The sequence below is a fragment of the Sinohyriopsis cumingii genome, chromosome 6 (genome assembly GCF_028554795.1).
Source record: "Sinohyriopsis cumingii isolate HCF-2022 chromosome 6, ASM2855479v2, whole genome shotgun sequence".
Lineage (NCBI taxonomy): Eukaryota > Metazoa > Mollusca > Bivalvia > Unionida > Unionidae > Sinohyriopsis > Sinohyriopsis cumingii.
The window spans coordinates 58,404,414-58,418,932 of NC_142966.1; the positions used below are offsets into that span (position 1 = coordinate 58,404,414).

Below are 14,519 nucleotides of genomic sequence, written 5' to 3' on the forward strand. Positions count from 1 at the left end.
TTTTCCTTGTATTTTACTACCTTTTCAAAAACTGAATGATATACTGTGACTTCATTTATTCTCTGGATATAAATTTTCATGTCCTTAAAAAGAATGACTTTTTTGTTAATACTTAAAAATTCATTGATTACAGTAGTTGTCTTTTGATTTCAACAGAATAGTCACCATTTGTTTCAAAGTACTGTGTTCAGTTATAGATGAATGGAATGCATATGAGATTCCATCTTTATTCCACAGCTACTTGTTTTGTTTTTCAGCTATGACACACAGTCCTCATCTATACCTGTAGGGCAGTTTATTGCACCAAAACCCTTGACCAAGGAGAATAGCAAGTGTTCTATCAGTAAGTAGTCCTTTTAGCTTGTCTTTGCAAATAGAGGACAGTGATTGTACGATCCCTGGCATTGCATTTTTGTTTACATCCATGCAGATAAAAGCATGTATATGGTACACCATCACTGAATCACAGTCTTTCTTCCTTGGTCCAAGGCAACATTTGAGTATCATAGCACCTCTTCCCTCGGTGAGGGGGCTAACTTTGTGATGGAATGCACCTTAATGAGCTATACACCCTCATCAAAAAAGTTTGTCACTGTGACCCATAATTCATGCTTCACTGACTTTTGGCTGAAATTAATGTTTGATGTTTTGTATGCTCAGTACGCTTTAGAATCATCAAACTAGATTGAATGTGTCGCTGTTAGTACCACACCTTTCCTTGAAAAGAAGGTAACATTGACCTACATTTCACATTTTACTGGCATGGGTTCTGATTTGGACTTAGGTCATAACCAAAATAGGTTTTTCTAGCACTATGTATATTCACTGTTTTACCTGGATTCATGAATTTTTGTGTACACCATCTTCAAAAAGTAAGTCACTGGGAACCACATTTCATACTTCACTTACTTTGATTACATTTTGTATTTTAAGTTTATTTCTCATGCCCTGTTAATTTTAAAATCTTCAAACTAGATGATTGTTTGCATCTCTGACTGACTATCTGTACTGAATTTGGTTAAATTTCATGTTTAAATTTTCTCTGAAGTTGTTGTAATGCAAGAATAATCAAACTAGACATTTATGTGCATATTTGTTAATACCACACCTTTACAACAAAGGATGGTCACTGTGACCTATATTTCACATATGACTGCCTTAGGTGAAGTCTTTGCATTTTGGTCATGACAAGATAGGTTTTGGCAGCCTGTAAAGCACATACTGTTATACCAAAAAATATTACACTTCTTGAGGGGATGTATTTTGATGAATACTACACCTTCATCACAGAAATAGGTAACTGTCACACATATTTTTTGCTTCACTGACTTTGGTCCAGTTCCAAAAACGTATGCCAGAACCATTTCATTGGATGATTTTATGCATCTCAGTGCCACATCCTTACAACAACAAAAATTATCAATCTGATGTATGTTTCACATTTATTTCAGCTGAGGTTTAAGTTCAAAATTGAGCTTTGAAACACTGAGGTTTTTGTGTGCTATGAGCATGCTGTCTTATCTTTAATCATGAAGGATGTATATAGTAGGTTGTTGTGGCTTATATTTTACACTTCATTTCTCAGGCACTGATTGTGTTAAAATCATCAAGTTGATGATGATGTGCATCCCTGTTACTTTTTGTGCTTAGTTCATGACCACACAAGTTTTTAGTGTGCTATATACAGTACATACTATCCTACCTAATAAAATCATGGAACTTGGTGAGTGGATGCATCTTGATAAGCTCTACAACCATATTGCAGAAAGAGGTCTCTGTGACCAGTATTTCATGTGTGTCAAAGTTTGTATGAAAAGTTCATTTATTGGATACTGATTATGTTTCAGTAATGAAACTTTGATAATTGGATGCATCTCTGTTAGTGCTACACCCATGCAACCAAGAAGGTCACTGAGACCAACACTTCATGTTTTAATAACATCGGTTAAGTATTTGTGTTTGTGAGCACATGGATTCTTCCATGTTAAATACATCCTGGCCTACTCAGAAGTTTTTTTTTTTTTTTAAACCAGTGCATTTGGAGGTATATTAATATATGTATTCACTGGTAACTTTTCATATGAATGACTGTACCTTGTATTTTGGGATGTGTTACTCTCATCAGGTTATCTGTGCAAGGTGCATAATGATTTAGGAAATAGATGAGTGGACTACATGTTGCATGCTTTTCATGTAAGGCCTTATCTGTAGTGGCTAATCAAGGTAATTATTGAATCATGAACTATGCATGCATGGCTGTCACTCAAAGGCTACTTAAAGACTGTGACTTTAATGTGGTAAAATCTGGTTGCTAGAGGTGGATAATGTTATTAGTTTCATGCATGGCTGTCACTCCAGGCTACATAAAGACTGTGACTTTAATGTGGTAAAATCTGGTTGCTAGAGGTGGATAATGTTATTAGTTTCATGCATGGCTGTCACTCCAGGCTACATAAAGACTGTGACTTTAATGTGGTAAAATCTGGTTGCTAGAGGTGGATAATGTTATTAGTTTCATGCATGGCTGTCACTCCAGGCTACATAAAGACTGACTTTAATGTGGTAAAATCTGGTTGCTAGAGGTGGATAAAGTTGTTAGTTTCATGAGCACATTTTGAAAACAAAGATTTTTTACAATAAAAAAGATTATACAAAAAAACTCTTTATCTCTCGTTATTCTGAATTTCTTATAGTACTACTACTTTGCTCTTGTTTATTATGTAATTTATGTCCTGTCACATGGTTGCTTGCTTTAACAGTATGTCAGTCATGCATACTACTGTCTTTAGATTGATGATTAAATGTTAAAAAATTTAAATTTAAAAACAACAGAATTTTAAACTTAAAGAGAAAAAGTTCCTTGCAAAACTTTTATTTAAAAATGTGGTCAGCATTTCATTATCAAGATCGTTTTATTCTAATTTTCTGCAAGATAATTAGTCTTTACATTAGCTACTGGAAACTACTGAAAGCCTCTTTAAAATGAAATATGTAATTGTTGGATGCACTCCGGTTTCTTTCTATGCATACAATTTTATGTTATTTCTTTTTTCCACAGCTATTTTGGCACCAGGAGATATCAAAGCAATAGCTCTTGGACTGGTTCCCCAGGATTATCCACCAAACCGACAACCAGGGTGGAATCCTCGTGCTATTGGCTACCATGCTGATGACGGAGGGTAATCTCTCTCTCTTTAAAAAAACTAATTACTGGTACTGCTTGCAGTCATTGCAAAAGAAAATATCTCTATTCTGCAAAATCTTAAGAGTAGTTTGTAGCCATTACCGACTTGATCAATAAATTACCGACTTAATCAATAAAGGCCAAAATGACTTTGTATTTTGATTAAAAATTCACTTGAAAAAGGAGTTCAAGTTAAATTATTGTTTCCCATGCCCTTCAAATGCTACTAATTAATTTGTAAAACATTTATTTTCTTGTAGTGTGTGAGTAGTGGTATTATTTGTTCTTCACCGATTTTATATGGAAGCCCAGTCAGAAAGGAGCTTGTGTGGAACTCACATCATTTGAGTGTTTGGTGTATCAGCATGAGAGAATGCATAGATGTTGGTTTATCTGGCCTTACAGTTTTTCAAATAATCTTTAATAATAAAGTTGTATGCCACTTTAAAGAACATGACATTCTGTACAAAATCATGTAGATATATATTAGCTGATAATTTTCAGATGTAAAACATTTAGTGGAAAGTAAAGATAAGTAAATTAGAAAGCATACTTTTAATACTATCAATGCAAGTTTTTAGATAAGTAAATTAGAAAGCGTACTTTTAATACTATCAATGCAGTTTTTAGATAAGTAAATTAGAAAGCATACTTTTAATACTATCAGTGCAGTTTTTAGATATGTAAATTAGAAAGCGTACTTTTAATACTATCAATGCAGGTTTTAGATAAGTAAATTAAAAGCATACTTTTAATACTATCAATGCAGTTTTTAGATATGTAAATTAGAAAGCGTACTTTTAATACTATCAATGCAGTTTTTAGATAAGTAAATTAGAAAGCGTACTTTTAATACTATCAGTGCAGTTTTTAGATAAGTAAATTAGAAAGCGTACTTTTAATACTATCAGTGCAGTTTTTAGATAAGTAAATTAGAAAGCATCTTTTAATACTATCAGTACAGTTTTTTGATAAGTAAATTAGAAAGTGTACTTTTAATACTATCAGTGCAGTTTTTTGATAAGTAAATTAGAAAGCGTATTTTTAATACTATCAGTGCAGTTTTTTGATAAGTAAATTAGAAAGCGTACTTTTAATACTATCAGTGCAGTTTTTTCTATGAAATGTTCTTTTTATCTCCTAATTGTAAAAGTATGAAATGTGGTGAATTTAATGCTATTTAAAATCTTGACAATATTATCCCATCCCATCAAGACTATCAAACGTTTATCAGATTTACGTCAACTGGAGGACCTACAGTAGAAAGATTCATACACAAAGATGTTCATTTGTTGTTTGGTATTTCATTGCATAATAAATTTTTTAGTAAAAAATACGAATGTTTTCTTATAAATTTCTAAGACTGCAGATATATTATTATCATTTTCTTTGTTTGAAAAATATTATTTATAATTAACTTAAACAGTATGTGAAAGATAAGTATTTAAAAGGATCATGGGACACGATACTGTCAACATTGGTCCTCAGCCTCCTTTTCTTTGGTCAGCAATGGTCATCCCTTGATCAGAGTCATAAAGCACACATGCAAACAACATAAACATATAAATGCTTTCTTAGTTGGAGAATCAACTGGCAAGCAGTATACTACAGACAGTGGAGGTGTCTTACTGTACTCTCTAGTTTTGTTTATTTCTGTAACTAAATGTTGCCACATCTCTTGATCCCATATTGAGTGAGATAATGATGAGGTAAAGCTTATTCTGGGAATTGAGTCACTGTCCCTCCAACCATGATATATGGCAGACATTATGAGCAATGAAATTCTTAACTGGCCTGTTAGCTTGAAAACTCTCTAAAACTTTGTCTTCACCACCTGAGTTAGAAAAAAGCAACAAACTAGTTATCTACTCAGTTCATTTCTGTAAAATCAAGATCACAGTTAAAATCACCCCCCACAAAATTGTCTGTATTTTCTCTTAATCAGCATTGACATCAGTGCCATTCCTTACATTTCAGTGCTTTTTGCCATTTTTATCTCTGCTGTTTTGAAATTAATTTTCCCACAGATTGTTCGCATTAATTCATAAAGGCATTCCATGACATAGCAATTGTTTACCTTCTACTTTAGTTTCTTTTTTCAAAAAGTACACCTAGTTGTATTACATAGCTAAATATAAACATCCATGGCATGATAATAAATAAAGTGAATGTATGACTGGAATCAAATCCTGAAGAAAAGGTAAAGTACTGTTGAAATCAGATCCTAAATACAGTAGACTAACATTTCCCTCAAGTACTTTATTTGAACATGACTATACTAGCAGATGCAAGGAATTTAGTTTCATGCCTAGTATTGTATGTGCTTTTAATATTATATCACTCTTTTTATATTAAAAACAAATTAATTTTAGAGAAATGCAAGATTTTGTAGTCACTGCTGATGATTACTTAGCTTGGTACATTGATATTATGGAATTGGATTTGTATTCATGCTGCTTATTTAATGTTGACAATGCATCTGATTTATTTTTAATGCTTGACTAGTATTTTAACATTTTAGAAGAAATTTTTACAATTATTTTTTTTTAATCTTGGAATGGAATCTTTTTTGTTGGAGGGGGTCATTCAAAATAAGGTTGCACTTGCATTTAATGAGAGTTGATGAAGTCTGACTTGCTTATGTTGTTTGAGCATTATCCTCAAAACCACCAAATCAATAAATTTAGAAAAAAATTTCAGGTTCAATAATGACTTGATCAGGTTATTAAATGAAGGCAGACCTATATCACTCTGTATGAAAGTCTTTACCATTAAGTTTGAAAGTCTTTACCTTTGACCTTTGAAAGTCTTTAGCTTTGAGTTTGAAAGTCTTTACCTTTGACCTTTGAAAGTCTTTTCCTTTGAGTTTGAAAGTCTTTACCTTTGAGTTTGAAAGTCTGTACCTTTGACCTTTGAAAGTCTTTACCTTTGACCTTTGAAAGTCTTTTACCTTTGAGTTTGAAAGTCTGTACCTTTGACCTTTGAAAGTCTTTACCTTTGAGTTTGAAAGTCTGTACCTTTGACCTTTGAAAGTCTTTACCTTTGAGTTTGAAAGTCTTTACCTTTGACCTTTGAAAGTCTATACCTTTGAGTTTGAAAGTCTTTACCTTTGAGTTTGAAAGTCTTTACCTTTAAGTTTGAAAGTCTTTACCTTTGAGTTTGAAAGTCTTTACCTTTGACCTTTGAAAGTCTTTACCTTTGAGTTTGAAAGTCTTTACCTTTAAGTTTGAAAGTCTTTACCTTTGAGTTTGAAAGTCTTTACCTTTGACCTTTGAAAGTCTTTACCTTTGAGTTTGAAAGTCTTTATCTTTGAGTTTGAAAGTCTTTACCTTTGACCTTTGAAAGTCTTTTCCTTTGAGTTTGAAAGTCTTTACCTTTGAGTTTGAAAGACTTTACCTTTGACCTTTGAAAGTCTGTACCTTTGAGTTTGAAAGTCTTTACCTTTGAGTCTGAAAGTCTTTACGTTTGACCTTTGAAAGTCTTTACCTTTGAGTTTGAAAGTTTTTTACTTTGAGTTTGAAAGTCTTTACCTTTGACCTTTGAAAGTCTTTACCTTTTGAGTTTGTTAGTCTCAAAGCAATAATTTGTATGAAGTGTCTGCATACATGTATTTCTGATTTGGGAATATTTATTATAAATGTATCCAGAGCAATTACTCTAAAGTTCTCAAAAGTCAAAAAAGTTTTGTAAATATTTACCTTGGATATCATTGTCTGATAATTTGTTGACCTGCATCTTGTTGACAAATTAAACTGGCTGATAGTTATTTTATGCAAGAAATGCTGTTTGAGGTCAGGTTTCCTACATATAAATAGTGTTGGACCTGTTCATTCATCAAAATGTTAGTGTGCACTCCTTACTCATTAGGTATATTGTGTTAGTCCAATCAGCTATGAAGCCAGAGTATTTGCGTCCTGGTAGTTTCAGGTCTGACCTGATTGATTCATAAACATTGCAATTAATGCAGACATATTTGTCCACATGTTGATCATTTTAAGAATTTTTCTTGTCTTTCATGAGTTACATTTGTTTGAAGAAGCATTTCATTGATCTTCTCTTCATATTACCCTATCAAATCTGATGTTGGATGACTTGAAAGTCCATGTGGAATCACCATTTTAAATTACTGGCTACATCACTAGATGGTTAGCTGTTCCATCAATACTTCTTGTGGGTCGGTGGTTCTTTCTGGGGATTTTCCGGGTTCTTCCTCCACCATTAATACTGGCCGCCATGTATAGCCTCATGTGTGCTGAAAAATGGCGCTAAACCCTACCACAACAACAACAACAACAATCCTTCAATGCTGAAGAACCAATGAAATGTAACTTTTACTCCATCAGAATGGTTGTTTTAGTCAATGGGACTCAAGCATCTGTGGTTTTGTTATGTGACTCTCAGGTAATGGATATCTGGTTATGTGACTTCTATCACAGTTCAGCAATGTGCCAGATTACAAAATGGATTAATTTTACAATGCAGTTTGGGTTATAATGTGTATCTGTCCATTTTATAATTTGATGCATTGTAGCCATGTAATGCAAAATGGCAACTGGCCAGAGAATATTGTAATTCCATGCGGATTTGCATATTTTCAAACATTGGATTTGAAATCTGGCTGAACAGTTTGCAAAAGGTCCTTTTATCCAACTGAAAATTAAGAGCCATAAAAAGTAATGGTAAGTATTGAAAAATGATTGATTTGTGTTTGATGTGTTGCAGACAAACATTAATGCAATAATTGCAATAATTTATAAATTGGTGAGATCAGACCCCAAACCACCATCTTACCAATACAGATTTGAGACTGATTTATCAGACTATATATGTGCTGGCTAAAGCATGCTCTGTTAAGCTCTGTCTGTGTTTAAAAATGTAATTTCCAATTTTCTTCTTAAATTTCAGGATTTTTATAGAGGCAGGTTTCTCAACCCGAAGGACAGAGACCTGTGATGTGGGTGATGTCATGGAGGTGGAAATTGATGTGGACAATAAAAAGGGATGGTTCAGGAAGAATGGGAAAACGGTCAGTTGTTTGATGTCTAAATCAGGGTATGAAAAAGACCAGATATTTAACCCCATTTCTCCAGTTCACTTGCATCATGTAGAATCAGAAAATTTCGCTCAAGATTTAATTTTGTTTATTTCATGGATTTGAGAAATGCATTTAATTTAACCTTCATGAGAACTAATTGCTGCTTTATAATTAAACTTGTGATAAAGCATGCATCCATAAACATTTTGTCCCCACAAAAATTTCATCAGTTTAATATCAGCAGAAATTTTATTCTACACTGTTGAATACAGAGTAGAGAATATCTGACTAAATGTGGTCCCATACAAACAGTCAAAGCACATTTAACTTTAATTATTGTTTACCTGAATAATAATCCTGATAATAAAGATCAATGAAGCTATTATTAGTTGTTTACATAAATGAAATAAAAAAAACAATTAAAAGTCAATCAGGTCAAGCAGAAATTAACTCAGTTTTGGACAAGATCAAGTCCAGCATACAGGTGTTACATTACAATAACATGTAATGGAATAAAAAATTTAAAACTAACAAGCAAACAATTAAATTAAATATACATAACATGATAAAGCTAACGATAAAGCTTGCATCCATAAAAAAAAATGTTTTCCTACGAAAATGGCATCATTTTAATATCAACATACATTTAACTTTGAAACTAGGATTAAGTGTCAGTGTCATGGTCATCACTGAGCTTTGATTCATTTTAAACCAGTCAGCCATATTATGATGGTCAGGTGTCATGGCAAAGGAGAACGTGATGGCAAAATTCAGTTTTTTAGTCAAATCTCTCAAGCCTTTGTACTATTTACAAGGGAATCAGAGAATGCTTCTAGAACCAGATCACTTTTGATGAGACTGAACATTGAATGTACCAGATCTGGTACTAATATAGAGACTCTTACAAGTAATATGAAATTCATGAAATAAGTTGAATAGTATATACCTTTGCAAGCTGTTGTGAGTGAAAGATGAAAAATTATTCTTGATTCATCTGATATGAATACAAATGTAATATTTGTTCATTGCAAAATGAAAATCATTTATTTTATATAAAAAGAAAATCATGTTATTTTGATGATATTCTTTAAAACTGTATTCAGGTGCTTTATTTTTCTCTGCAGCCCTTATAATTTTATCACATTTAGATATGTTTACACATTCCATAACAAATACCATATAATTGTTAAAAGAAAATATCATGGATGCATGTTTAAGATGAGAGGGAAAATAAGCTTCTGGAAAAGTGTTAATAATCAACACAGATTCTAGTGATTAAAAGCTGGAAAGGACATTTATGTTTATTGGACATCACATGCCAGTTTGAGTATATCTTGTGGTGGGAGATATGATTGTCATTATCATATAAAATGGAAAAGAATTTCCAAGAATTATGTCAAGTTCAGAGATAGCAACAACCCATTAAGCTGCATAGGGTTTGGAACTAGAGTTTATGCAACTGTACTAGTGGTAGATAAAGTCTACGCATGCTTTACAAACTCTTCAGTTGAACATAATGTTTATCATCGATGCATTGAATGTCTAATTATGTTTTCCAGCTTTACATAGTAGTTATTGATATTTTGTTACACCTTACTGAAAACTGGTCAGTCATGCAGAAAAAAATCAACTGCCTTACTGAGATGGACTCATTAGGGTTGGCAGCTCTGCATTTTGATGTACCTTCATCATAGGTAGTTCTGAATGAGCTGTCCAACTAACCATCCAGCCAATAGCCAGGTATACCAGCTGACATCTGAGCTCACCATCAAGCTGGCAACTGTGCCAAGCATCCATCCTGCCATCTATCAAACTCTCTGGCCATCCATACCAGCAAAACTTCCTCAGCTTATTCAACTGGTGATTCATTTATTGATGGCTTAATCTATGGAGCAATACCCTGATATAGACAGTAATCCTGCGAGGGAATCAATGGCATACATGCCAACCATTATGCTTTTGACATAACCATTACATTTTTTCACCAAATTATGTTTTCTGTGAGACTGCATATGGATCACTCTTTTTGCTACATTAGAAAATAAAATAAAAATATAGCAATAGAAAGTTGCTTTTGTCATTTTATTATCATCTCCTTAATTCCACTCATATAAATTTGATAATATTCTTAAAATGGTGACTGCTGCATAATAATAGCATAAGAGTACTTTCATTATTTACTATTTATAGCAACTGTGTATGACCCATTTCCAAGAAAACAGATGGGTTTCTTCAAAGGTGGACTTTGCCTAACAGATTCATTTTATTGATTTGCTAGTTAGTGAACCAGTCTATATATTTTAAAGAAAATGGCACCCAATGTTAAGTGAAATACATTAAGGTGTGAGTTGTAGATGTTATGCGACAGAAAATGTTAGAGCGGATGGATCTTTCCAAACTTCAAAACGTGTCAGTTCAGAAAAAGTGACAAATCAACACCACTTTACAAACTTTACCATAATCATTGCAAAATTCCAGTTCATAATCATTCTGCAAAAGTTATACATGTAGATAAATTTAAGTGAGTGCTGAATATAACTAATTTTTCTGTATAATTTGTGTATGTATTCGGGTTCTAATCCGTATGAGTTTTCCCCTTTGTGACAAGCACTTTGTCCAGCTACAGAACCAGGTTAGTAGTAAATATGTATCCTTTTCATATGTGCTTTAATTCTTGCATGTAATATATAGATTACACTTTTTACGCCCAAATTTTGCTTTTTTGCCACTTGTAACAGCAATAATTATGCTTATATCTCTCTATGGGTAGGCATATGTGTGATGGGTTGGATCACCAAGGTCATTTAACAGTATTGCACACCATTCTATTGCTAACACTCTGACTGTCTCTTCAATTTAATGTGACAAGATACCTGTCTTTGCTTGTAATCATTCAAACTACACCATTCCTAGTTTCTCTGTGTGACACTCTGTGGTTTGCCATTATTATTGGATGGTAGGATGGAGGAAGTTGTGAGGCAGACAGCACAGGGACTGCTCCTCCAACGAAACATACCTACTGCTCAGACATTCAGGTCAAGTCATTCTCAGCCTGAAATAGAGATGATTGTCAACAGAGAGCTAAGAGGTTGCCCAGCAACAGCTAGTTTTTAGCTCAATCAGCTTTCAAGAGGCAACAGGTTCCTCATTACAGGTGGTAGTTTAATAAACAAGATTTCTTGTTCCTCAAATGTTCTGATAACTGTCATTGACTCTCCATCCCAAACTCCCACAGATGGCCTGTGGGTTTCCGTCATACTCCTTCATTTCAATCATCATTGAATCAACCTGTTTTCAATAAAAGAATGTGCAACCCAGGTTGTTTGAGATGTTATTCGAAAGTCATCTATCCAACCCCTTCCCCACTAATCTTCTTTGATGACAGATGTTCCGTGAGACTCTGATAAAGCTCATATTATGCAGGAGGTCAGGTCATTGCTAAGCACACTGTTGGTGAGGATTGTTTGAAAACTGAATTCTCCAGGTTTTTCTCCAGCCTCTTTCCTGTCTCATAGGCAAACAGAAATCTCAGGCTGATCGTCATCCTCAGCCATCTCAACAGTATGTGACAGTGCCAAAATTCAAGATGAAATTTACTTGATCAATCAGACTTTCAATCAAAGGGACAAATGTTTGATTGGTCTAGACTTAGCTGATGCATATTTCGATGTGTCCTTTCACCCACTCAAGTTCCTACAGTTCACCTACTAAGGAAAAATATATCAGTTATGTGCATTCCAATTTGGTATCAAAATAAGCCCATGGGCATTCACAAAACTTCATTGTCACTCTGTTCCAGTCAATTTTGTCAACAGCAGTTGTATATCTGGACAATATCTTTCAAAATTTATGGTAAATTCTGTTCTGGTGAAGGACAGAAATGATCTGTCTCTATCACACAACCTAGACTTTTTCATGAACAGAGAAATGTCCAATTTCAACAAATTCCTGCATTTTTTCCATCTTGGCATGGATTTTATCACCAGTCTCAAAATCATGTTTCCCTCATGTACACATCTGACAGATTATTGAACTCAAAGAATCAATTTCAGACAGGGAATGGATTGCAAGAGAGTTCCTGTTACTCCTTGGGTTGATGAGTGGAGTAGTGCATCTGATCCAGCTTGGCCACCTTTTCATGCACCCTATGCAGATAACCCCGCTGGCTCAGTGATGCCCCTTTTACAGTCAACTCAATCACAAAGTCAGGATCACAACAGAAGTGTCACAGCTAAGATTGGCCCATGAAGCGAATCCTGAAAAAGCCTCAACTGGAAATTATGGTTTAGATGGATACCAGATTTCTTTCTATGCTGTTTAAAAAGAAAAAGTTGGTCCCAATTACTATCAAAGGCTACCTCTCCATAATTTCTGACTCTTTCAAGTTTCATTGTAGAGGGGATATTGGTTGTGATCAAGATCCATCAAACCTACTAGCAAATTTTAACTTGAATAAACCAAAATCCCTCATCCAGTTTCTAGAATGGATTCTCTCATGGGTTCCAACATGACTCATTTCAGGTCAGTTTGAGCCTTTATCCAGAATCTCGCTGAAACTACTGTAATACAAGATATGCTTTCTGATAGCCTTGGTTTTGGCATGCAAGGATTGTTTCTCAGATTACATCAAGCATGTGACCAGTTCCCACCCCAGTTAATGACTTGACATTGACCCAACATTTAAGACTTCATTCACTGACATATTTAATGATTGCATCACCAATCAGCAGTGTTTGTTTTATATAAACCTCCTGATGTTTCGGGCGGCTTCTAAAAGACTGGGGTCTATGCTGTTAATCCTTCTTATTAATTTGAGCAAAATGTTCAGACCATTTTTTTCAAATGCATCATCTGACTTCCTGTCTAAATCTATACATTTCCAGGTTGTCTGTGTATTTCATACAGTTAAATATGGTGTGAACATGCTAACGATGTTCATAGTGTCCCATTAGATCTACAGGACACACAGTACTAATTATACGGAAAAAATGTGAACCAGTCTAGAAATGGGTGAACAAATAATAGAGTATTTACGGGTTTGGTGGTCCATAATTGGTTAATAATGAAAATTAAAATTTTAGTAAAAATATCTTTTGAGAGCTTATCCTATATGTAATTTTTTTAAAAATATAGACAAATTTCTACTGATGCAATTTTAGTATTTTTACAGGCTTGCCTCAGGAGTACTCAATAATGAAAGTAGCAACTGATTCATTTGGTGCAGAATCAATAACGTGTTTCATGCACATGTAAATAAACAAAATGCCGTGGCTCATATGGTGTTCTCCGCACATAAGCTTGCACCAAGGTTAGATGTGCATGGAGAATTATAGGTCTTATCATCAGCACCCAGAAATTTTAAGTTATTGAATTTTGAATATGATAGTGTTTCCATATGTTTACTATTGGAGTTAAAATTAGTACCATGAGTCTTACAAGTGACATCTCAGTTTAGCATAAGTTTTTTTATTTCCAGATGATTGAGTTGAATATAAACTTGAGTAAGCTTGGCTTGTATCCGTGTATTGGTTTCCATTCCAAGGGAGAAGCAGTCAGACTCAATGAAAAGGAGATTTGGACAGCCGAAAACAAGAATGATGTAAGTGATACCATGATAGGATTCTTGTATGATAACATTAAAATCTTTTGTGTTCCTGAAGGGCTATGAAAATAATTTGTGTTTCTAGTTTATATCAAACAAACATTAGGGACACAGTCAGTTGGAATAAGATTTTTTAACTCACATGACTGAGGTGGAACTTATTCTGTGGTCTAGTGTTAGTCTGATGTGTATTATCCATTCACAGTTAACCTTTTACAATTTGTAAAAAACTTCTTGACCAGACAGAATTTAACAGGGAAAATTCTGGCATCACAGCCTTTGACATCTGAATAATGGATGTTGATCCATCTTCTATTATGACCACCAATTCTGAAAGTAAAAATACTATCAACAAGATTCTCAAAAACCCTCAAACAAAATTTTACCAAATTTGACAGAAAGCATCCTGGAACCAATGGATATGAGTTTGTTCAAACAAGGCAGACCTGCTGTTAATTATAGCCACCACTTCTAAAATTAGATGAACTTTTGAATGGCTTCTTCTCAGAAACCACTGAAGAGAATTTGACTAAATTTGACGTAATGCATCTTCCAAGTTTTTGTTAATTATTCTGATCTGCGTCAAGTATGGCCACCATTACTAAAAATAAAAAATCCTTTGATTTTAAAAGCATGCTAGCATAAAGCCTTGTAACTGTACCCAACTGTTGCCAATCCACCATCATATATGATCACTG

At 33.9% G+C, this 14,519-nt stretch overlaps 1 protein-coding gene across 1 annotated transcript in view; it reads left to right on the forward strand.

The window, feature by feature from the left end:
• LOC149797030 (uncharacterized) overlaps positions 1 to 14,519 on the forward strand; it is a 316,734-nt gene that overhangs the window by 164,732 nt on the left and 137,483 nt on the right. Inside the window, exons 36-39 of the mRNA XM_089960698.1 lie at positions 258 to 343; positions 3,059 to 3,179; positions 8,090 to 8,210; positions 13,696 to 13,818. Coding sequence (XP_089816824.1) covers positions 258 to 343; positions 3,059 to 3,179; positions 8,090 to 8,210; positions 13,696 to 13,818 — 451 coding nt within the window. The remainder of the gene's footprint in view (positions 1 to 257; positions 344 to 3,058; positions 3,180 to 8,089; positions 8,211 to 13,695; positions 13,819 to 14,519) is intronic.